At 41.2% G+C, this 25801-nt stretch overlaps 1 protein-coding gene across 1 annotated transcript in view; it reads right to left on the bottom strand.

The window, feature by feature from the left end:
* Positions 1-25801, bottom strand: part of LOC126481455 (peptidyl-prolyl cis-trans isomerase-like 1) — a 95659-nt gene that overhangs the window by 39692 nt on the left and 30166 nt on the right. Inside the window, exons 2-4 of the mRNA XM_050105225.1 lie at positions 22738-22871; positions 1621-1710; positions 1413-1520 (exon numbers count right to left, since the gene is read on the bottom strand). Coding sequence (XP_049961182.1) covers positions 1413-1520; positions 1621-1710; positions 22738-22871 — 332 coding nt within the window. The remainder of the gene's footprint in view (positions 1-1412; positions 1521-1620; positions 1711-22737; positions 22872-25801) is intronic.

The raw sequence follows: 25801 nt of genomic DNA, 5'->3' as shown, positions 1-25801 counted from the left end.
GTGAACACCACACCTGCATCCTAGGCTAGGCTGTGTGGAAAGCTATGAGAGACCACGACCACATGGCATTGTTTATGGTAAGCGGCATACACAGTGTGCCTATGTGAGCAGCAGCACCTAGAGTGTACATGGAAACAATCAGGAGACAATGGGAAACCACAACAGAAAAACAGTAACATCTGACTGCAATCCCAGTGTATTACAGGAACCAATCAAGGGTGTCAGGAAATTTCATCAATGTTGTGCCAATGAGTGATACAACGTCTGTGCCACCCTTGAACTGTTCAGATGCAGCTTTTGATGCTTTGGAAGCCTTATCTATACCCAAAACCTCCTTAATTGTTGGATCTTCTAAACTCAACACCTCCTAATGGACCTATCTCTCCAGGGCAGAATGAACAATGAGGTCATGAATCTGAGATCAGCATAGGAGTGTTGACCATGAGAGCACACAAATTTACACTTCCTACTTAGCCCATGGAGGTCAGCCATCCAAGCTTGATAGGAGTGGCCTGGTTTCTTTTGCTATTGGTGGAACTCTACATGGCAAACCATTACATGGGTTTGCTTAAGATAATAATCACCAGGCACATCACACATTTCAGAAAATAACAACGCTGTTGGGTCTTTCAATGTGGCAAGTTTTCGAAGCAAATGAAACATTTCAGGCACAATCCAACAAGAAAAAGCTTTCTGCTGCTGTTGTTGCTGTTCTTGTTGCAATTGACCCAATGCCAGGAAAGAGATGTTTCCAAAACTGCTGTATCCACACTCTTTATTGACTAGCACTACAGGCTGATAACTGCATGCCAAATAATGACTAGGTTGGAGAAACAGTAACACAAATAATGACTCTCCAAGTACAGAGTCTTAGCACTAACAACTGAATCTACAGTGGCACAGAACTCGTCCAACATGAGAACACTTATGTACGCCAGATAAGATGTAAGAAGATGAGGCCATGCTGGCAGTGCTCCGATGTTTTTGTATCCGTCAGGTGAGGCACTGGCTGCAGGCAACAGTGGCATGCTTGCTTCGCATGCGTACAACTGGCACCGGATGCAAATGCGGCAGTGGTGGATTTCCTGGGCATGCTGCCACGAAGGCCACAACGACAACATTATTCCTTGCTGGATGGTACTTCCACCATTATAACGAACGGTAAGAAAGTGAACAGTCGCCAGATGGTTATCACCACAGAAGGCAAATATTCATTAAAAGTGTTTATAAAAGGAGTCTGAACACATATGTTGTCCTATTAATATACACACTCCATTTATAGAAAAGTAGACTACAGTCCGATGTCCTACAATCTTGACAATTTTACCACTATAATTACTAATTATAGGATGTAAAAGTTGGAAAGTAATTACATAATTGTTTGCAAGAACTACACAAACTAAAAATTTTACCAAATATGGTATGTTTCCCATCAAGCCACTGTGTTGGAGCCAAAGTTATGAAAAACTGGGATCCATTGGTATTTGGACCCGAGTTTGCCATTGATATAATTCCAGCACCTAAAATCAAAGAGAGAATCTCATATTGTTATTTTTAAACTAGTTATCTTTCTTATTTTAGATCGAGAGAATAATTACAATATGCTTTTCAGATCAGTACCTGTATGTTTCAACTCCTCGTGGATTTCATCTTCAAATGCTCTTCCATAAATAGAAATACCACCCTTTCCTGTTCCTGTAGGGTCACCACCTGTAAAACAATAGTGTGAACTAATGAGCTAAAGCTACAATTCATTTGGCTCTGGGAACATGTTGAAGAATGGGCAATAAAAAGTTTGAGAGCAGCAGTTTCCATCCACTAAATGTATAATGTTGTTAATGTCTATAATTTGCCTAAAACTGTCATCTGAGCTGATGAAAGAAAAAGACTGTAACATAATTAGTTCATAACAGTTAGTTTGTGGAGCAAATACAGAACAGGAACACAGAATTGAGTGTATGAAAGAGAGGGAAGGGGAGAGAACAACAAGAGAAAATTATTTAATGTAATGGAAGAAAGGAATACAATTAAGGGTAAAAGAATGTTTCCAGCACAGAAAGGAGAAGATAAAACTAGAATTTGAGACAACATGAGACATTGAAAGAAATGGAAAACACATCTGTTTCACATTTTTATTTTTTCTTTGTTTATTTCTTCATTTTTTCTCATCACATGCCACCATGTCCTCTGTCCAGCATATCATCATTTTCCCATAATTGAATGACACCATTTACATTCCTTTCCTCCTCAATAGCATCATCCCATCCCAAATGGACCTAAACTCCATCTACCTACATCAGTATCCCTATCCTTAACTAAAACCCAGATCTGTACGCAGTTATAAATGCCATGCAAGCAATAGAACCCTCCCCCTTCCCCCGCCACCCAATGACTTCACCATAAAAATTCTCCATTCTGTATGCCACTCCTCCTTTCACAATGATTTTCAAGTCTAAGTTCACACTTTGTGGTTCATGGTGCATGAACCCAGTTGCAGGTTGCTTATCAAAAGGTTTTTGGGAGAACAAAAATTTAATTTTCAATACTTCATATGAGTACTGACTTAATTTAAAAACACAAAATGCTGTCATAAACTACTCTTTATGCAGTGTAACCTTATGCTAAAGCTTTAACAGATACGAAGGAGCACCTTCCTCATTACCCATTACAAATACAGACTAGAGCAACTGAACATATCCTTCTCCAGGGCTTCAACCATTGTGTCCAAAAATGAGGAACAAGCTACCCACAATCCTTCTCACCCTTGTAAAGTGGTATTCCACTACACACTCAACCTACGTAACATCTTGGTCCATCCTTAAGCCACACCTACCACCAAACCCTTGAAACATGGATCTTATCCCTGTGGAAGTCCAGGTGCAAGACCTGTCTGTTACACAGAGCCAGTACATCCTAGTGCAGTCCCAGCACAGGCTTATCCTACTACATCAGTGGCAGGGCCACCTGTGAAAGCAGTCATGTCATATACCAGCTCTGCTGCAAGTTCTGCACAGCATTTTATGTATCTCATTTGCTGGCATATAAGATGACTTTTTATCCTTGAAAAGTAGGTACAAGACTGGATGCGTCTTACACACTAGTAACAAGATAAGGTACATACCTGTAAGCTCCACTTCTTCAAAATTTGTGTGTTTCACCCTGAAGCAATTCACTGTTAGCGACCTTTTGAATTTTGAGAATTCTTGTTGCATAGAGTTTAGTGGATGCACATATGCTGTCATTAACAGTTTTTATATTAATAATTCAAGCTTTGGTTACTTTTGTGTTTTGTGTGGAGATCTACTTGTGTCATACCTATACTATGGTTTTATTTGCAAACTATGGCCGAACATAATCTGAGAAGTAGAACTGTTAAATGGCCAAAATTTGAAGCAGAACTTAATACTTGGGTTTTAGAGAACAGACACGATGGAATTTCAATTTCTACGAAAAGTATCATTCGTCAAGCGAAAGCAACATCCTCTAACAAAGGCATCACCAACATTACTGAATCAACACTATGTTCAAGATTTATGAAGAAGTATTGGCTCTGTATGTGCACCAAGACAAAAATATCACAGAAGAAGCCAGACGAGTATGAACAGAAAATTGTTGAATTTCATTAATCTGTCATTAATGCAAGGAAAAGTTTGATTTTTCACAAACTGGACACACGCGTGAGACTCCACTAACGTTTGATGTGCCTTCTAAGAAAACTGCGAATCCGGTACAAAAAAAATTATTGTTAAAACTTTGGGGTGGGAAAAGGCTCATTACACAGTTGTTTTATCCTGCTCTACTGATGGGACAAAATTACCACCACTTTTGGTTTTTAAAAGAAAGATGCTTCCTAAGGAACAATTGCTGAAAGGAGTATTTGTCCATGTACACAATAAAGGATGGATGGATGGATGGATGGATGGATGGATGGATGGAGGAGGAACAAGGTTGTGGAAGATAAAGTTTTGTCTAGGCAACCTGGAAGCCTACTGAAGAAGTCTGCCCTATGTAACAGATGTTAAAAATAGACTGAATGAATTGAAGACTTAGTTTGCCGTCATTCCAGGAGTTTACTTGAACCAACACACATATATATCAACAGACCATCTAAGGGACTTGCGAAGGAGGAGTGTAACGGAGGGATGTAATTTACAGATTTTGAAACTACAGTGTCAGGAAGGAGGAAGAGACCTAGCATTTCTCAAGTTTGTGAGTGGGTCAAAGCTTCACGGGACTCTATAAAAACTAAACCAGTGATAAAATAATTTAAGAGGTATGGAATCAGTAACACACTGACTGCCAAAGAGGATAATTTATTGTATGAGGTTTCACATTCCGACATAGCGGCTTCAAGTATATCTTCCTTCAGCTCTGAGAATGAATTTTGCAGATTTGGTGACAAAAATTAAAAGGGGAGCACTTTTTCCTACTTATATTACCTACATAATTGATGTGTGTGAACACACAGGTTATAACTCCAGAATGAGATTTTCACTTTGCAGCGGAGTGTGTGCCGATATGAAACTTCCTGGCAGATTAAAACTGTGTGCCGGACCGAGACTAAAACTCAGGGCCTTTGCCTTTCGCGGGCAAGTGCTCTACCAACTGAGCTACCCAAGCACGACTCACGACCCGTCCTCACAGCTTTACTTCTGCCAGTACCTCGTCTCCTACCTTCCAAACTATACAGAAGCTCTCCTGCGAACCTTGCAGAACTAGCACTCCTGAAAGAAAGGATATTGCAGAGACATGGCTTAGTTTCATATCAGTGCACACTCCACTGCAGAGTGAAAATCTCATTCTGGAAACATCCCCCAGGCTGTGGCTAAGCCATGTCTCCGCAATATCCTTTCTTTCAGGAGTGCTAGTTCTGCAAGGTTCGCAGGAGAGCTTCTGTAAAGTTTGGAAGGTAGGAGACAAGGTACTGGCAGAAGTAAAGCTGTGAGGATGGATCATGAGTCGTGCTTGGGTAGCTCAGTTGGTAGAGCACTTGCCCGCGAAAGGCAAAGGTCCTGCGTTCGATTCTCGGTCCGGCACACAGATTTAATCTGCCAAGAAGTTACAGGTTATAACTGTTTTGCAATAGATGTATTAAGTGAGCAATTTTTTTACCTAAAAAAAGGTCTTAAAAAGTGGGGTGCATCTTTTATCTTGGTGCATCTTATATGACAGCAAACGCAATATATATGCCAACTTGTCAGCTGTCTAACCAAATGGATGGTGATAGTCAAAATGTGGCCAAGAACAGAGCTAAGCACAATGTGCACTATTTCAACCTGTGGCATTTGGGTTGTTTTTGTTGTGGTCTTCAGCCCTGAGACTGGTTTGATGCAGCCCTCCATGCTACTCTATCCTGTGCAAGCTTCTTCATCTCCCAGTACCTACTGCAACCTACATCCTTCTGAACCTGCTTCATCTCTTGATCTCCCTCTATGATATTTACCCTCCACGCTGCCCTCCAATACTAAATTGCTGATCCCTTGATGCCTCAGAACATGTCCTACCAACCGATCCCTTCTTCTAGTAAAGTTGTCCCACAAACTCCTCTTCTATCCAGTTCTATTCAATACCTCCTCATTAGTTATGTGATCTATCCATCTAATCTTCAGCATTCTTCTGTAGCACCGCATTTCGAAAGCTTCTATTTTCTTCTTGTCTAAACTATTTATCGTCCATGTTTCACTTCCATACATGGTGACAATCCATACAAATACTTTCAGAAATGACTTCTTGACACTTAAATCTATACTTTATGTTAACAAATTTCTCTTCTTCAGAAATGCTTTCCTTGCCATTGCCAGCCTACATTTTATATCCTCTCAACTTCGACCATCATCAGTTATTTTGCTCCCCAAATAGCAAAACGCCTTTACTACTTTAAGTGTCTCATTTCCTAATCTAATTCCCTCAGAATCACCCAACTTAATTCGACTACATTCCATTATCCTCGTTTTGCTTTTATTGATGTTCATCTTATGTCCTCCTTTCAAGACACTGTCCATTCCGTTCAACTGCTCTTCCAAGTCCTTTGTTGCTGTCTCTGACAGAATTACTATGTCATCGGCGAACCTCTAAGTTTATATTTCTTCTCCATGGATTTTAATACCTACTCCGAATTTTTCTTTTGTTTCCTTTACTGCTTGCTCATTTGGATTAGGGATATTCAAAGCAACATCTCACTGAGATACTCATGTACTATAGTGTCTAGTGAATTACAGAATCAAATAAAAAAGGGTCTTCTTGAACACTTCGGTAAACATGGTATGAAAACTTGTCTTAGAGCTCAAATTATATTATAGAAAAAGCTTAAGTTCTTCAGAAGTGTAAAACATAGAAATAAATAAAAAACAAATAGGGTAAAAGGGGGGAGGGTGGCGCAGATATTCAGTCCATGATGTCATTAAGATGTTATATATCATAGTTATTCCAAGAGTAATCCTTTAGTGTACCACAGAGTGAATTAAATATTATGCTTGCATTTTAATAGTGCTTCTCGGTGTATGAATACTGCAGAAAGTACCTGAAAATTAAATTTATCAAAAATAAGCATCTCAATTTAAATTCAACAATAATAAGTAAATGATGATTGTTACTAACTGTAAAGGTGGCCTGTTAAGTTACAGCCACAACGAAAAGACTGGTATACATTACAGCTTTTGACCAAAGCCTTCTTCAGCAAAGAAAACACACACACATTCACAAAAGCAAGCACATCTCATGCACACATGACCGCTAACACCGCCAGCTCCGAACTGGAATACGGTCGTCAGAGCTGTCGGTGATAGTGATCATATATGTGTGAGGTGTGCTTGTTTGTGTGAATGTTGTGGCTGAAAGCTATAATGTGTAACAATCTTTTCCATGTGCTTGTCTGCACCTCTGTGGGACATCCTTGTGGTGAGTAGCAATCTATCCCTTTCCTAATATTGTTGATATCCCAACCTGGAGTTTTCATTCTTTAGTTTAAATTCAAAGCATTACAAAAAGCAAACCCAAGGGGTTGGATTCAACACCACAGAACTTTACTATACATGGTTCTATTGAACATGATATGATGCTTACCCGGTTAGTTATAGGGAGGTGTACAGTTTAAAGTGAACTCCGAACAATACAATTTTCACATTAACAAATCATTGCCAGATGTGAGACAAGAAGTAAGTGTCACAAAAAATCCTGGAACTGGCTGTGTGAACCTTTGGATTTGTGGTATGACAGTTACCCATTGAGCACCTGGTACCTGGTATTTAAATGTACCTGTGATTTGTAAGACAGTATTCTTTTAGAAGTCTAAAAGATGTTAATTAAAATAGTTTAATGGGAGGAATGTTGTAATTCAACATTGCTTCCATATCTTTTGAGGCAGATTAATTGTTAAGCGGGAAGTGATTTAAGAAAACCACAGTTTCTTAACCACTGTAGCCTTTCACTCAGTATAAAGACCAACAGGCATAGAGTGTAATGTAAAAGCTGTTAATATTACTTCAATATCTTTGCAAAAGTAGTGAAAAAAATCTAGTGTAATTAAAATAAGCTTACGTTACAGGGGAATATGAGATTACTTGAAGGCTGAAATATTTTGTGGACGGACCTTCAGGTAGTCTTTCAAAATCAGTTAAGTAACTTGTGGGACAGCCACCAATATAATTCTGAGAACTGCAACACTCTGGCACAGCTGTGTGCGACATAGCATTCTGCCATCAGTGGCTGATGGCATTGCCACATGGTGTAGGACAATAGGGCATTTCCACAGCCAAGTATGTGACAGGAACCTACCACACTTCATAACAACACAACAACACCATGCTGGAGGGAGAAAAAATGCTCCCAGTTCAGCCAGTAGCCCCATTCCTTCTTCAGAGTGCATTAGACCACTGCAGTCTTGTACCAGTGATTGGTTGAATGTACCAGACAGGCAAAGTCACTCACCTGTGACCGGTCAGCCAGCACTGATGATTCTGGGCTTGAAACTTAAGATGCCAAGGCAACGCTGCCCAGTGTGGGCCACTGCCTGACACTCCAGCCAATCTCTGTGGGTCCTGGGTTTGATGTGTAGCCTGCATACTGTTGTCAGCATTTGTAGACCACTGGCAGTACCCAACTAGTATGCAATAATGGAGAACCCAAACCACAGCTCCCCAACATGCAAACCTACTGCCAAAACTGGTCAGCACATAATGTTGGTGTTAGAAGAGCCAGTATATATGAGTGAGATCACAGAGTGACAGTCTGTGGCTTCACCTCAGTGCAGTATGTGGAAATGAGCTATTTTGCATATGGTAGTGTTGGGCACACAATGTCTAATCCAGATTGTAGGGCTGGATAGAAAGTTCAAGCACTGAAAGGGGGCTCAGTCAGTAATATAAATGGTTTCAGATACGAACATACAGTGGTTTGCAACTGGTTAGGTGTATGCAGTGTAACTTGTTGGGGCACAGTGCTCCTTGCACCTAGTCATCCTCTGTAATTTGTTTAAGTGTAGGCAGCCTGGACACTAAGCCAAAGTACGTAGTAAATGATTGTGATTGGCACTCGGGCGTAAGAATAAAATGTGCTCAGTGACCAGGAAATACCACTCTGATGTTGGCCTCTTTCTTACAGAAATTTTCTTTTTTACTTTGAGCACAGGCTTTGCAATGAACGAAAGAGATGTTGAGAAGGTTACCACAGCAGAGCCTGTGCAAGCAACTGGATGCCCTCAGGGATGGTTCTTCTTCTTTCAAAAGGCTAACAGTGTCCTGGGTTCAGGAGAAAAATGGAATTTTCAGTCTGGGAGATAAATGTAACAGATGTGGATGAGTGGTCCACACACACAGCAAGAATGTCATGAATTGCTATGTACGAAATGCAGGTGTATGGGGCATCTGGAATGGGATTGCAAACAAAAGTCTATCAGTGGGTCTGATAGGTAGACAGCAGGTGGGAACACTAATCCACTATTAAATGACAATGTGGACTACAGAGCCATCATGGGGTCCTCCGAGTAAACACAAGCATAGCAAAAAGATATGAAGTGGTGTAGTTTTGCTTTTATAGCTTTTGGATGGAAGGAAGTATAAGACTTCATTGGACATGAGTTTGCACATGTCCGTGGAATGTTTAGACCTCTTTGGCAATAGGAGTTTCAATCCATCATGATGCAGGTTAAGTGGAGTGGGTGGAAACAACATGCATTCACTGGGTTCAGAAGTGTCCAGATTTCAGTAGCAGGCAAAAACTTTTTGGGCCTGTATTGAAGTTCTGCCACTTATGAGCAATGGTTAGTGTGAAATCTTAGGATTAGATTTCATGATTGAGCATCATGTTAGAATTGTCCCTGATCGATGGTAGTAGAACTTGACAGTGGACTAAACATTCCATGGAGATTTGGAGGAAATTGTCAAGAGTGCACACTATCACAATTTCTGTTGATCCATTCTAAATACAGGACTGCAGCCAGTCAGATATTTACCAAAGAAAAATCACCAAACAGCTGTATGTTTTCAGAAGTTGTTAGAGAGAGAGAGAGAGAGAGAGAGAGAGAGAGAGAGAGAGAGAGAGAGAGAGAGAGAGACCAGTTTCAGCATCTCATTAATGCAATCTTCAGGCCCCTTTGCACTCCTGCTATCCACCCATCAGCATATCTATGTGCCTTGCCATGTCAATGATTCACCTCAAAATAAAATTCACTGGGTGTTACCAACCAGTGCATTAAAATTCAAGGTCCTATTGCCAAAGAGGTCTAAACATTCCATGGACATGGGAAAACTCACGTCCAATGAAGTCTTATAATTCCTTCTATCCAAAAGCTATAAAAGCAAAATTCCACCACTGCGTACTTTTCGCTATGCTTGTGTTTACTAGGAGCACCCCGTGATGACTCTGTAGTCCACACTGTCATTTAATAGCTGATTGCTGGTCATCACACAACAAACTCAGAGATCAGTACATTTCCTCACTTATGTCACTGAAAAGATTCAGCTGGATTTTATCTCATATACATGTAAATGGCAGTGCCCTTATGCCATAAAAAGGGAATAAATGTTACGACAAATTGTATAAAATTCGACCATTAATAAATCAGTTACTGACAAGGTTCAAAGAATGTTATGCTCCAACTAAGGAGCAATCTGTTGACAAATGCATGGTGAAATTCAAAGGGTGAATATCATTCAAACAGTATATGCCTCAAAAGCCCATTAAGAGGGGGTACAAAATATGGGTCAGAGCTGACAAAATGGGATATATCTGCGATATTGAGGTATATACTAGGAAATCAGATGGTGCAGTGGAGAAATGTTTGGGAGAGAGGATTGTAAGAGATATGTGTAAAGGCTTAGAAGGCAAAGGATATCACATATATTTTGCCAATTTTTTTTACTAGTGTTCCACTTTTGCAGACATTAAAACTTGACAGAAAAGGACTTCCTCCTCTGAAACCGGACAAAGAGTTGCAAAGAGGAGAAAGTGACTGGTCAGTTCGTTTTGATGGGATTGCATACATGAAATGGAAAGATAAATGTGTTCTCACATTACTATCAACAATTGACTCACCTACAACTTTGAAAGAAGTCCGTAGGAAAGAAAAGGCTGGCACAATTACAAAAATACCTTGCCCACAGTAGTGAAATCTCATAATATGAACATGGGATGTGTAGATAAAGCGGACATGATGAATGGTTTCTATGCTATTCACAGAAAATCTGGACGCTGGTGGCTCAGATTGTTTTGGTATGTGATAGATATTTCTATTGGAAATGCATTTATATTGCTCCAACTAAGCAAGCCGAATGAAAAGAAAAAGCTAAAGGAATTTTGGCGGTCCATTGTAGCTGGCCTTGTAGGATGCAGTGTTTTCAAAGACAGTCCTGGTCGCCCAAGCATATCATCTGAACCCTGCGCTAAAAAGTGTAAAACTGTTGTTCCAGTGGAAAAACACACAACAGAATCAAAACATCTGCCAGTACATGGCACATCGAGGCGATGTGTATACTGCAGCACAAAACGTAATCCACATAGAAGCAGATGGACATGTTCCTGCCAAGTTGCTTTGTGTTTATCAGCAGAAAGGAACTGTTTAGTGCCCCATCATGGAAAGTATTGAAGTCTATGGTGGTGGTCTCATTTGTACCTGCTGAAATACTGCACGAAAATTTTTTTTTCACATTTTTCCATAATATTGTACAAGTTATATCCTAATAAAACAAAAAAGTTTAAAAAATGATTTTATTTATTTTGCGTCTTGAAAGGGTTAAATAGGTTTTGAGCATGATTGGACTCAGAACTATTGTTCCAATTCAAAGACAGACATAAATATCAGCATTCTACCTGAAGTTTTTTTTGCAAGTTTCAACCATGTGCATCTACTGGAACTCATCTGAGAGCCTCAACTTTTGTTTTTTGTGTGACATACATCAACAGTCAGTAATGGATTTTTAAAACAACAATTTTACATTAAGATTCTGATGTTTTGAGGGCAAACTAGAGCCTTGAGCAAGTTCAGTAGACATTTATAAACTGCTCTCTTTCCACGGTCTTGATCCTTTGCTGGTACAATGAATACAAACATGAACGAGTTATTTGAAGACAAAAGCCAATCTGGATGTCAGAGAATAACTGATGCCAGAGACAATGTGGTATTCATTCCCACAACACATGAACACAGCACCCACTTATGAAACAAAGATTTTAGGGCACACCTCATTTTGAGTTAGTGGTTGTCTCTTAAGATCACACAATAGTATTCACATTAGGTTTGTGATTGGTGAATTTCACATGATCTAACACAAGGATTAAAATCCACGAGCTAACACAAGAATCAAAAGCCATAACATTCGGAGTTCTGTCAACAAATGCTTGATAAATTTAATTTTTTTTCAGGTCAGTGCTAATATTCAAACTGAAACTGGTAACAAACTGTGGGTCAACCTATTTGAATTGTAGACTAACTGTCAGTCATCTTTCAATGATGGAAACCATTATTATATTTATTCATAGCAAAATCAGAGTAAGTTTCTATCTCTATTTCTGTCTTATCTCTAAACATTACATTATTTGGTCATACATCATTTGTTGAAGCCTTTCTTTTCACTGCTTTTAAAACTACTCTCATTTTGATAACATATTATTACTGGGCTCTGCATGTTGCTTTAATCTTAGCTGACAGCCAACAAATCATGGGATACAAGCATTAGGTGATGTTTACTCAGATGAAAAAACTGGTTGCTTCATGGGCTTAAGGCTCGTTACACCCAAGTTGGGAATGCTCAACACAGAAGCATTGAGACATCAGCACAAATGCAAGCAGACACACCTCTGCCTCTACATAATACTGGCTGGACACACAATGCTGTGACTGCAGTTCAGCAGGTAGACTGAGTGGGGGGGAGGGGGGTTGTGTTGCATGTGGTGGGTAAAAGGCAGGAGAGACAGGGGGAGGGAGGGAGAGAGGGGGTGGAGAGAGGGGTGAAAGAGAGAGGGGGGGTAGAGAGAGGGTGGAAAGAGAGAGGGTGGAAAGAGAGAGGGTGGAAAGAGAGAGGGTGGAAAGAGAGAGGGGGAGGGGGGTGACTGATTAAGTTGACTTGGAGATGTGAGCTAGGAGGGGGTAATATGACAGAGGAAACGGCAATTGTTGGATGGATGGAGTGGGAACAGTGGGAGGGGTGGAAGAGGGAGGGGGGAAAGAGAGAGGGGGGAAGAGAGAGGGGGAGAGAGAGGGGGGGAAGAGAGAGGGGGGAAGAGAGAGGGGGGAAGAGAGAGAGAGGGGGGAAGAGAGAGAGAGGGGGGAAGAGAGAGAGAGGGGGGAAGAGAGAGAGAGGGGGGAAGAGAGAGAGAGGGGGAAGAGAGAGAGAGAGGGGGAAGAGAGAGAGGGGGGGGAGAGAGAGAGGGGGGGGGAGAGAGAGAGAGGGGGGAAGAGAGAGAGAGGGGGGAAGAGAGAGAGAGGGGGGAAGAGAGAGAGAGGGGGGAAGAGAGAGAGAGAAGGGAAGAGAGAGAGAGAAGGGGGGGGGAAGAGAGAGAGGGGGGGGAAGAGAGAGAGGGGGGGGAAGAGAGAGAGGGGGGGGAGAGAGAGAGGGGGGGAAGAGAGAGAGGGGGGAAGAGAGAGGGGGGGGAAAGAGAGAGAGAGGGGGGGAAGAGAGAGAGAGGGGGGGAGAGAGAGAGAGGGGGGGAAGAGAGAGAGAGGGGGGGAAGAGAGAGAGGGGGGGGGGAAAGAGAGAGGGGGGAAAAGAGAGAGGGGGGAAAAGAGAGAGGGGGGAAAAAGAGAGAGGGGGGAAAAGAGAGAGGGGGAAAAGAGAGAGGGGGGGAAAAGAGAGAGGGGGGAAAAGAGAGAGGGGGGAAAAGAGAGAGGGGGGAAAAGAGAGAGGGGGGAAAAGAGAGAGGGGGGAAAGAGAGAGGGGGGAAAGAGAGAGGGGGGAAAGAGAGAGGGGGGAAAGAGAGAGGGGGGAAGAGAGAGGGGGGAAAGAGAGAGAGGGGAAAGATGATGATGATAATTATTAGTGTTTTCGGGTGCACAACAGCGAGGTTATCAGCGCCCGTTCCCAAAAGTTCAATTCAGAGCCGAATTGTGAGAGAATTGGTATTGTTTAAATTGCAAGATTGGACACAGGACATCAAAACAGGGAGATAAAACTAAACAAAAAATAGCAGGACAAACAGGTAAAAATAATTAACAGTGGCTGAGTGACCACTTACAAATAATGGGTGACCAAACCACTGGACAGCACATTAAGACTTCAATCCCAATATTTTGGGAAGAAGGCCAGACAGCACACAAAAACGTTAAACTCTAGCCACGCTCGCCTCATTATTAGTTAAAAGAGAGGGTAGGTCTGGTGGGAAACTGAAATCTTCCCTCAAACCCGCATATAAAACACACTCAGTGAAAATATGTCGTATCGACAGCTGTGTCCCACATGTCTGACACGTTGGTGGCTCCTCACGACGTAACAGAAAACCATGTGTCAAAGGACAATGTCCTATTCTAAGCCGTGTAAGGGCTAAGGGGGGAAAGAGAGAGGGGGGGAAGAGAGAGGGGGAGAAGAGAGAGGGGGGAAGGGAGAGGGGGGAGAGAGAGGGGGGAGAGAGAGGGGGAGGGAGGTGAATGATTAAGTTGACCTGGAGATGTGAGCTAGGAGGGGGTAATAGGACAGAGGAAACGGCAAATTGGTTGGATGGAGGGAGTGGGACCAGTGGGTTAATGGAGACTGAAGCCCGGAGAGTGAGGGGAGTGAAGGATGTGTTGCAAGAATAACTTCCACCTGTGTAGTTCAGAAGAGCTGGTGGTGGAGGAAAGGACATGGATAGTCCACATTGTGAAGCAACCACTGCGCTCAGGTGAATGTTGTGTCACTGGGTGATCAACTTTGTTTTTGGCCACAGTCTGGCAGTGGCTTTCCTTTCTGGTGGACAGCTGGTTGGTTTTCAAGTAACAGTGGGAAGGATCTTGGGTAGGATGTCCTACGTTTCTGGGCAAGGCGAAGGATATGGTTAAATTTTTCCACTCCAAGTTGATATTGGACATTGAGGAGGACAGAGGATTAGTGGTGTGTTGGGGTCTGGCATGGGAAAAATGTTCGTGCACTAGTTTTGCAGGCAATGTCTCTTCTCATGAGACCTTCAGCACACTGAGCAAGGTTGTTCTCATCACTACAGATATGCCTCCCACAAGTAGATGATGCTGTATGGGACAAGTTTTATGGTGCGGAAGGGACAGCAGTTGTCAAAATTCAGGTACTGTCGGTGGACAGTGGGGTTAATATGGACATGGGTGTGGGTGGAGCCATCACAGAGGTAGAGGTCAACTTCTACGAAGGTGGCACATTGGATTGAAGAGGACTACGTGAAGCAGATGGGAGAGAAGGTGTGGAGGACATGGAGGAATGATGATTGGGTGTCTTGGCCCTGGCTCCAGATCTTGAAGATATCATAAATGATCCTAAACCATACATAGGGTTTGGGGTTTTGGAAGGCTAGGAAGGTTTCCTCTAGATGGCATTGAAAGATGCCATACGGCTGCCCATGGCTGTGCTGCAGATTTTTTTTTATATATCATCCTCTCAAAGGAGAAGTAGCTGTATGTTAGGGTATAGTTGGTAATGTGTATGAGGAATTAGGTAGTGGATTTGAGTCTAAAGGACACTGGGAGAGAGAGATTTTGAGAGCGGCAATACCTTGCGTGTGAGGGACATTAGTGTACAGTGTGGTGACATTAGCAATGATGAGTAGTGATCAAGAGGTAAATGAAGTTTTGGAAGGTACTGTTACTATAAAATTCTTACTACATACACCATATCACCTAAATTACAACCCTTGCACTCAAGCACCTGCAAAAGCATTCCCTACACTGACTCCATAAATTGTCCAACCAGTTCACATTCTACTCCGATGTTGAGGCACCACTATCCATCAACACCTATCTTTCCATCAGTGATCAACCTCATCAACCCCTCATTGCACCCAGGCCCTGCCTAGACGATTTTTTCAATTTACCATATCCTCCAAAACTCCCTCCCATTGCTCCAGAAAATCCAGATCTGAAGATACAATAGCTAATTTTTCCACCAAAAACTTTAGTCCGACAAGAATTTCAGTCCCATCCAAAGGCCTTACTTTCAGCCCCACTTCGAAGTTTAACCATGTTGGACTTGTCAAACATTTACTCTCTTTCTCCCAATCCTTACAGTGGAAACACTTCTTTGCCACCAGTCTCTCCAACCACAGCCAACCTAATTCCAACATAGAACCCTGCCTCTTCCAGTTCATATCACTAGCCAACCATCACCCTTCTTCCATCCAATCTAATCACCCCCTAGTCACCTTCCTGGAATTCCTTATCTCCAAATTGGCCTCACCATCCTTCCCCAGGTTCCTTCCTAAGAACATCAACCTTTCAGGAAAATAAAGGACAAACATACACGACCTTCAAAAACAGATCCCAACTTAATCACTCTCCCTGCACATGAAGGCTCCACCATTGTCATGACGAGTCACAGTGACTACCTGGTAGAAAGACTGTCAACTGGCTCACTACTACACCTATGAGCTTTGCCTATTGATCCCATTCCAGAAGTCCAAAATATCCTCCAGGGCACTGTAGGGACTGGGAAAAGGAGAGTAGGTTTTTGACAACATGATTAAACTTAGGTATGGGGCTGAAATTGTAGCATTTGGATAGGACTGAAATTTGTCTAGGATTGAGGTTTCTGGTGGAAAACACTTCTTTGCCACCAATCCCTCCAAAAAAAGTGAACCTAGTTCCAATCTCTGTCAACCCAATGTCCCCACACCAACCAGCCTAAAGTTTCCCTTTCTCTATCCAATTGCTCCCTCCTAATTCATTTCCGACATTACTTCTATCATGTGACATTCCCCACCAGCTTCAGCACTTATGCAGCACATGCCCAACTCATACACCTGCCACCCCTCCCCCTGCATTTCTAGCCTGCAAAGCAGCTGCCTCCCTCCGAGTCACTAACCACTACCCTCAGCCCCTCTTTTATTGCCTGCCTCTCTGTCTCCTTCTTCCCACTCCACCCGACACAACCTCCACTCGACTCCACCCCCCCCCCCCAATTTCATCTGGCATACACTGAGTACGGGCATAGATAGTGTGTGTTGGGGGGGGGGGGGGGGGGAGGGACACCCCCCATTTGTGCCTTTCGATGACTCAATGCTTCTGTTATTTGGCCAGTGGTCTGCTTTACTCCTGAAAACCATTGTTAGGCATAACTAACATGTGTCGCATAAAAAAATTATATCCAGATAAAAAGGGGTCAAAGATGTAAAATGAAATACAAAACTGAAAAATGATGTCATAATGCAACAACATGCTACATTCATCATCTGCAGTTTCTCATCTCTGGCTCACGCCAATGGTCTGTTGCCCAGATTTGAGGAATATATGGCAGCCTTGAATGCCAATGCTCCATTTTATTTGGTTTTGGCGGCTGGAAAGGTAACAGGCTCATATAATCAAATTTATCATTATTTATAAAGATAAGATCAGTACGAAATCTACAAGTCAATGCAGGATGCCAACAGAGAGTTGAGTATACACAACAGGCGATACAGTTAAATAACACTAGTGAAGAGATGGAATGGAGAGGGCTTCACAAGGCTTAGATAGGAAACTTGTCCAGAAACATAGGACAGAGGAAACAGATCAGTAGAAGAGGAGAAGCCACAGGTCACAGGGAGTAGACCAAACATGTCTGCTTCCGTTTCACAAGACATTTTGACTATGGCTGCACAGCTTATGGCTCAGCACAACCATCTTATCCTAAGATAACTGATGCTGTTCACCATGAGTGGATTCAGTTGATGACAGGAGCACATAGGATGAGTACAATCCCTAGCCTCTGTGTTGAGGCTGGGAACCACCACTTGCCATCCAGTGACAGGTCCTCATGATGCATCATGTGTGCAGGCTACTCTCCATGCCACAGTCACTGGCACTTCAGACTGTTGCTCTCCCTCAACTGGGCCAGCTTTTTAGAAATAGACCACAAGCAATGAAACCACTCAGAATTCACATTCAGCAGGACTTAGTGGCTCTTGGTGCAGATGCTATTTCCATGCTTCACTGAGGTTAGAGTTGTTTGCTGCCCTGGTCAATACATCGACCAAGATTTTTACTCCGGCCTCTGTTTTTAAACTGATGTTTTACAGAACTTCAGCCGAGCACTGTAACTGTGTGATCATTTACACTGATAGATCTGAGCAGGATAATTACATTAGCTGTGCTGCATTATTTCCAGGCTGTCATCAAGATTCACTTACCTGGTACATTCACAGTAGATTAAATTTAATCATATTCGATCTTGAGGGCACTGGAGAAGATACGGCACCTTCCTGCCACCAATTCTAAGTACCCTTCAGGCTATCGTTCACATGTAGCCATCTGAACACTATCTTCAGTTGATTCACAATGCCCTTTTCCACTTACAGAGGCAGGGAAAGGATGTATCATGCTGCTGCATACCAGGGCACATGGGCATTCAAGGTAATGCAGCAGCTAAGGATGCCTGTTTAGAAGTTACAATTACTGAATTTGCTGCCCCTGTCTATGCAGTTACCTCCATGTTGAGACAAAACACCATGCATGTGTGGGAGGAGGAGTGGTTAGGGTTGGAGAACACGAGCTGAGGCCCATGAAACCAATGCAACAGTCACAGTGTTCCTCCTCCTGGCCACTGCAGTGGGAGCAAGCACATTTAATGCACCTCCAGATTGGATACTGTCCTCTGATGCATGGCTTCCTCTTTCAACAGGAAGACATACCGGTATGCAGTGCTTGTGGTGTACAGGTTCCTATACACAACATTTTAACTGAATGCATTTTATACCAAGTCATGAGGGCTGCAACACACTTACCAGTTGACTTACCCTCTATTTTAGGTAGTCATGAATCGAATATGGTTCATGTTTCAAGATTCTGTGTGCTGTCTGGTCTTCTCAATAGTGTCTAAAGATAGAAGGCTTTAATGTGTTTCTGAGGTGATTGCTTCGTCTTTTATTTTCCAATTGATCACGTAGGCTTATTTTCTTGCTCCACTATTTTAGATGTTTTGTAGTTATAGTCTATGTTTTCTACACACACAGTGCCTTGAAGCATACCGTATTTCACGGACTATAAGACACACATTTTTCTTCGCAAATTTTCCTCCAAAATTCAGGTGCATCTTATACTCGAAATTAATATAAATAATGTTCTGTGTTTGATTTAAAATTCCTGCCAGTCTTAAAAAGGCCATATATTTGGTGCCACAGGAAATCTGTCTATCTGGCAACAATGGAGATTCAACTACAGCAGTGCACTGATGCAACGAACTTGAGTTGTGGAGATTCACAAGCTTGCTAACACTGTTTCCCTCCCATCCAAGTGTCATAAACCCAGAACACTGTCTAGCCTACGTTGCATCATTGCAGTCTAAGGTGCCAGTGAACTTGAACTGAAAACAATTTTCATTATCAGTAATATGCAATATGTTGTGCTGACAATACTAAACTTAATCAAATCATCAATTTCAAGAGCAAAACAACAGCAAAACCTTCTGAAATACCAACAGGTGTTGTCATTTGCGCACATACAAGAGTTGGATGGATGAGGCTGATATGAAATTATGGATTAACACAGTGTGGGAGAGAAGGAAAGTTTCTTTATTGAATTCTCTTCTTGTGCTAGATCAGTTTCATAGTCATTTGAAAAATTCTGTGAAAGAGAAATTGAGAAAAAACAGAGCTTGCTGTTGTTCCAGGAGGACTTACTTCCACACCTCTCGATGTCTCGATAAATAAATCCAATGTGAATTCGCACCAAAGGGAGCTTTAAAACAACCTACAATCAAATAAGTGTGTCAGTGGACAAAAAGTCACGGTATAGAGAGAGGTAAGACATCATTGTTAAAATTTTCAAGGAGTGCGGCATAAGTAACGCTCTAGATGGCATTAAAGACCATCTTATATATGAAGAGGAAGAAGAAGAAGAGGAAGAAAGTTCAGACAACGATTTTCAGGGATTTTAAAGGTCAGTTTGGTTTTTATAAACTATGCATTTTTTTAGTATGGATTTGCAATCTACAGGGTGTATACGGGAACAAGAAAAAAAATTCCCGGATATACCGTTTAAAAAATATGCTTTTTCCCGGGCGAAAATACACTTTTTCTGTGCTATGTGACAGTAGGTTTTCCGTAGATTTTCCCTCGGAACTGTAAAACTTATCAATCCTTTGAATGGTTAACGTTTTATACAATCACGTAGAACTTCCCGGAAAAAAAAAGAAAAGACGGGGCAGAGAAGTTTGGAGAAGACTTTTGATTAAAAAAAAGGAGAGAAGTTTTGGAAAGGTCCTTGATTTGCAGCAACATATACGCTGCATATTTTCGTATTACGAAAGTATAAATTCGAATTGCACCAAACACAGCGCGTTAGTTTCCGGAGCGTTGAAACCGAGGTTGCAATGTCCTTTTGTAAGCGAGTCATATATCAAGCCACGAGATCTAGCCAGCCGATGACAGCAGCTATTCAAAGCATAGGACACCTGTTACAGTCAGCCAATAGCAAGATCACTAGTTACGTAGCGCGAACACGCAAGAGGAAAAGTTAACGGTTTACATTAATGTACACAGCACCGTATATCTACAAGAAAAGCTAAGCTTTCACATATAATTTTGGTCTCTAAGATTAACACGCTAAGCTTTCACATGTAATATTGTTATACTTTAAGATGCATTACACAAATGTGCCAGTAAATTTAAAATTCTGACGTAAATGTCTCGGCTCGAAATTCTTGTAAGTGGCTGGTCCTCAAACTGTTCAGTTTCGAACGCTCTGTGATTTAGATATCCATCCCACTTTCTTACACGTAACAAAATTCATGTTGCGTAAAAAGAAATTTTCTTCGAAAGTAACACTTTTCTAACCACCGTCCGCAATACTATCCGGAGACTGTTAGAAGCAGGCTCGATTTACCAGTTGCCAGAGAACCCCCGAAAAACAGGCATTATTGTGCGTGTGCAACTGTAGTGGTGTAGGAAGCCCGCATGTTCGTGTGTATAAAGCACTAACAGAGCTTACATTACACCATAAAAGAAACAGAGCATCAGAGGATACTCCAAAGAGCATCGGAATTTCGTAAACCACACTAAAATGCATAATTCGGCCTGAAGTGCAAATTGGCTTTTTCCAGTTCACAATGAAGTAGGTCCCATCTGATATTAAGCTTTTCAGTGTGGTTTTTGGGATGTAAATTTTCTTGGAGTACCAGTACTCTGCGATCTCATTTTAGGTTCTTTATTATGGCATAATGCCATATATGGCAGAAGATGATAAAGTGCACTTGGAATTCAGCGAACAGTTGGAACTAGGCAATACTGTAGAATGAAACACTTCGTTTCAAATAAAATGATTGCCTCAGCGAAAAGATTAATAAAGCCAAATTTCTTTAGCAAACTTGCAAAAATGACTTCACTGTTCTGCAAGGCGATTAATGCTTGACTGCTACTAACTTGGAAATAAAATAAAATCAGAAAACAAATTAATAATATATTTTTGCCCTCCGTAATTATGTGAATGTATTTTAATTCACTTGATAGCTCCCCGCCACAGAAATCCGTTTGTTTTCACATGACGTGGGATCTGTACACGAAGAGAAGCAGCGAAATCACTTAACGTAAACACGGGTCAGATGGAGATAAACCCCCTCCCCACTACAACCCAGACAACTCTGTGCAAGCGTGAATCTGGCAGCTAGGGCGCGGGAGAAAAATTTTTCTCGTTTGCATCTTACCGATACAGCTAACAACCAAACTTCAAGTAGCGGGAGAAGGTACTACTTATACGCGAGTCAAATGCGCTTGCGCAACAGACGGCTGGCAATTGGTCAAACGAACCTAACTTGAACAGTTGTGACGTCATGCTCATAGCAAGCAGTTTATTGTTACGGAGAATTACAGTCTGCGCCCTACGGCCCTTGAAATATTTTTGCTATTTGCAGACGCTTGTGCGTGCACGGTGTTTTGTTGTTGTAAATTGCTCATTTCCTTTGCCACTAAAGTTTTATTTTTTCCCCTCTCGTTTATACTTTATTGCTGCAGTATCATTCTCCAGTAGCAGGATACAATAACATTCTTTGCTAGAGAATCAATTCTGCAGTCAAAATTGCAAAAAATTAACTGAAAGCTAAAACAATGAAACATTCCCGGAATTCCGAAAAATTCCCGGGTTTTTCCCGGTTTTCTCCGGGATGAAAAAATTCCCGGGTTTTTCCCGGTTGTCCCGGGTCGTATACACCATGAATCTAATAATAAAAATAGTAAAAATGTTATTTTAAATAAATGCTTAAAAATTAAGGAGCTTCTTACAGTCCATAGCACCTTATTGCCTGTAAAATATGGTACATCTTTTGCCATTTTGTGTGACAGTGTGAGTGACTGAGTCATAGGGTGGCTGCAGATTATATTTTCTAATTTACATTTTGTTGCATGCTTCTCATCACTCATAACCACACTTGTATTCTGTTAGCTGAGTAAGAGCACTGTTGAACTCACTGTTGAGTGCCCTCTACATACCACCACCACCACCACCACCACCACCACCACTGAGAGATGACACAGAGCAGTACAGGAGGAGAGGTCAGTTATCAATAATATACCAACAAGAGGTAGTATCTGACAAATTGAAACATGGTAAATAGCACACTTGAAATGTCAGAGACAAACCAAAACACTGTGGTTATTTTCTTTTTTATTTACTTGTTATGACTGAGCAGATAAGTATCCGACTACAAATCTGATCTGTCTTGGGATTTTTCCCATCATTTATTACTTAATTCATCTCTAGGAATAATTTGCATATCCGAAAAACGCCATCTTTTATTGCGTTCTGGAACTCACCTTAATTTCAATGTGCCACATTAACTGGCTGGGTAAGTTGATTCACAGGTTAGAAAATGTATAACTTGGCCCAATAGACCAATGGTTGGTGACGCACTGTGGTGTTCAAGTTGGAGATAACTTGTACTTTGGTTGCAGCTGAAAATTTACTACCTCATTGTCGATATGAGAAATAAAAGATAAAGATTAATTGAAAGGGGGGAGGGGGGGGGGTTGGAGTGTGTGTGTGTGTGTGTGTGTGTGTGTGTGTGTGTGTGTGTGTGTGAGAGAGAGAGAGAGAGAGAGAGAGAGAGAGAGAGTCTGAATAATGATTCTGGTATAATCTTCTATACAACATTATAATTAGAAAATAATGGCCTGCAACTCCCTTACCCTGTATCATAAAGTCCCTAATTATTCGATGAAATTTAGTGCCATTGTAATATCCTCTTCTAACAAGTTCTGCAAAATTTCTGCATGTGGCTGGTGCATGTTTCCAATACAGCTCTATTACTATTTCTCCCATTCTGAAAAACAAAAGAGTATGTAACATTGCTCATAAAACATTATTCATCACACAGTGTAAACTGACAGTTTTTGGTGTGGTAAAACACAAAATCCAATAACTGCAGCCAGTCAATTTCAGTAATATAGATTTTCATCAGTGACAATGATATTAGCTTAAAAACTGTACATGAAAGTGAAATAAATTAAAAATTTAAATATTATTTATCACCCTAATGCAGCACACAGCTCTGTCACATTCCAACTAGTCTCTCACATGGTTGATAAAACACCTCAAAAACTAAAAAGTAATTACATTTACAAAAAACAAAATTCCATTGTCTGCAAAGGCACTACTGCAGCAACAGTGTATATTTTCATCAGTATATAACATCTTTCCAAACAATGTATCTTATTAGTTTATTGCTAAACTTACGTAAAAGGAGGGCTAGGTAATAATAGTGAAGAGAAAGACATTTAAAACACACAGTTGATGGCCAATATTGATCCACAGGTAGTGTGGTGCTTCACATTATCACATTGTGTGGTGACAGCCTTACATTATAATACATAACACACTGATTGCATTCCAGGCTACAGATGTGTATGAGAAGTAACACTAAGAGGCAGCATTTACTCTTCTATATTCAACATTTGGTAACAACAGTTTATAAACTTTGAGATTGAGCTACTATAACCAAAGTTGTCTGTACTGCCCATAAACTGACTATTTAATTTAGCAGAGTCTTATTTCTTATATGCATTTGGGTTGCTTCGGTGTGCATCACTTAATTGTTTTCAGGTACAACACAGCTGTAAAGATCAGTATTTAGATACCAGATACCTTTTTTTGTATATCCAAAATTAAACAGTGTAACATCATACAGTAAGTAAGTAAAAATTAAATACAGTGACCTATAAGTTCGGAACTTGGTCTACTCCTATTCTTAATGCACATAAGTGATCTACCACAGACACTGATGCACTCTTCAAAAGCAAAGACAAAAGTTCAGTTCTATTTGCTTTGCACTAACAAATCACTCACTGTTTTTGCCCACAGATATGATTGATAGTACGTTTCCCTCAATACTGTTTTATGGCCCAACCTCATAGGACAATGAAGTCAAGGAAACAAAAACTAAAAATTTACTCGAGCTTGCAGTAATAATATAAAGAAAATGTGATAACCAATCATCATCTCTCTTCACTGGCCTTGGTTTTAATACACTCAAATGCTCACACATTTACTCCCTAATGGCATTTGTAATTAATAAGAATAGACATTCAAGATTAATGATGAAATTCACAACCACAATATTAAAAGTAAAAGTAATTTTAATATAGATTATGTATCCATGTCTAGGGTTCAGATGGGAGTTTTGTATTCTTGTGCAATACTCTATAGTAGGTTGATGGCATATACCAGGCAGGAAATTGTAAATCATAACATATTCTAAATCAAATTAAAACACTAATGCTCATATCACACACATTTCAATTTTTCCAGAATAAAGAAACCAGAAGTCTGGTTCAAGTTCATTGATGATATCTTCACAATCTGACTCAGGGCCAAGTCACTCTGTCTACATTCCTTTACAACACAATCTCTCCCAACAGCTTTACCTGTTCCTTCTCTAGCCAATGTGCCATCTTCCTGGGTATTGACCTAAACCTATCTGATGGCACCATCTAGACCTGTGTCCACATTAAACCTATTAACCATCAATAGTACCTGCATTTTGACAGCTTTCATCCCTTCCACACCAAAAAATCCCTTCCATACACCCGAGCAGTCACCCATGGAAACCGTACTGGCAGTGGCGAGCCGTCCATCCCCCAAAGGCCCTTGCAGCACAGGCAATAACCCCAAAACTAAATCCACAAACAGATTTCCCATACCATATTCTTGCACATCCCCAATTCTCCCACCACTCGAAGAATCAGATGTAAAGGAGCATCCCTGTCATTGCCCAATATCTCTCTGGACTTGAACAACTGCCACAGGCTTATCCCATCGCATCACAGGCTTGGCTACCTGTGAGTGCAGCCATGTTATACTGCAACCATACAGCAAACACGGCAGATATTTTTATGTTGGAATGACTACCAACTGGCTGTCCAGCAGGATGAATGACCACTGCCAAGCTGTTATCCAGAACAATTGACCACCTGGTGGCACAACATGCAGCTGAGCACAACATGTTCATTTTCAATGGCTGCTTCACAACCTGAACGAACTGCATCTGTCCCTACACAACCAGCTTCACTAAATTACGCAGAAGGGAGTTACTCTTACAACACATTCTTTGCTTCTGTAACCATCCTGGCCTCAATCTCAGGTAACACACAGTTCCTGCACCCTCCACCAACAGTTCCCTTTACTCTGTCCTGTCACCTCCTTCCAATCCACTTCCCCATATCGCCTTCAGCATGTGCCGCTTCCCACCAGCTGCTACAATCATGTCACCTCATACACCTGACACCCCTCTCTCCCACATTCCTAGCAGGCAAACTGGCCACCTCCCTCAGAGCTGCTAGCCACCCACTGTCTTTGGCAACTGTAACAAACATCCTATTTAGACCACACGTTGCACTTTATTTCGAAACATCTTCATGCAATGTTCTAAAAATTGAGCACCTACATGTGGAAGAACATTAGGAATGAAGTAGAACAAAAAAATCATGAGAAATAATTGTAATTTAATCATGTAAAACATGAGAACTTGATCTTGACAGAGATATTTGTAAGAAAACCAAACTGTTACAGTGAGCACTGGTGATGCTTTGAAATAAAGTGAAATGCATACGATCTAAATAAGGCTTTTATTACAGTCTCAAAAGTCAATATATTAACTTACATTACTCATAGTTTTAATACTTTCCAAGTTGTTAAGAAAAGTATGATTTTCGATGATAAAACAATAGTAGTGTACCTGTAATATCTATAAACAGT

This window comes from Schistocerca serialis, chromosome 5 (genome assembly GCF_023864345.2).
Source record: "Schistocerca serialis cubense isolate TAMUIC-IGC-003099 chromosome 5, iqSchSeri2.2, whole genome shotgun sequence".
Taxonomy (NCBI): domain Eukaryota; kingdom Metazoa; phylum Arthropoda; class Insecta; order Orthoptera; family Acrididae; genus Schistocerca; species Schistocerca serialis.
The sequence above is the reverse complement of the archived record's forward strand: the minus strand, read 5'-3'. Positions and strand labels throughout refer to the sequence as shown.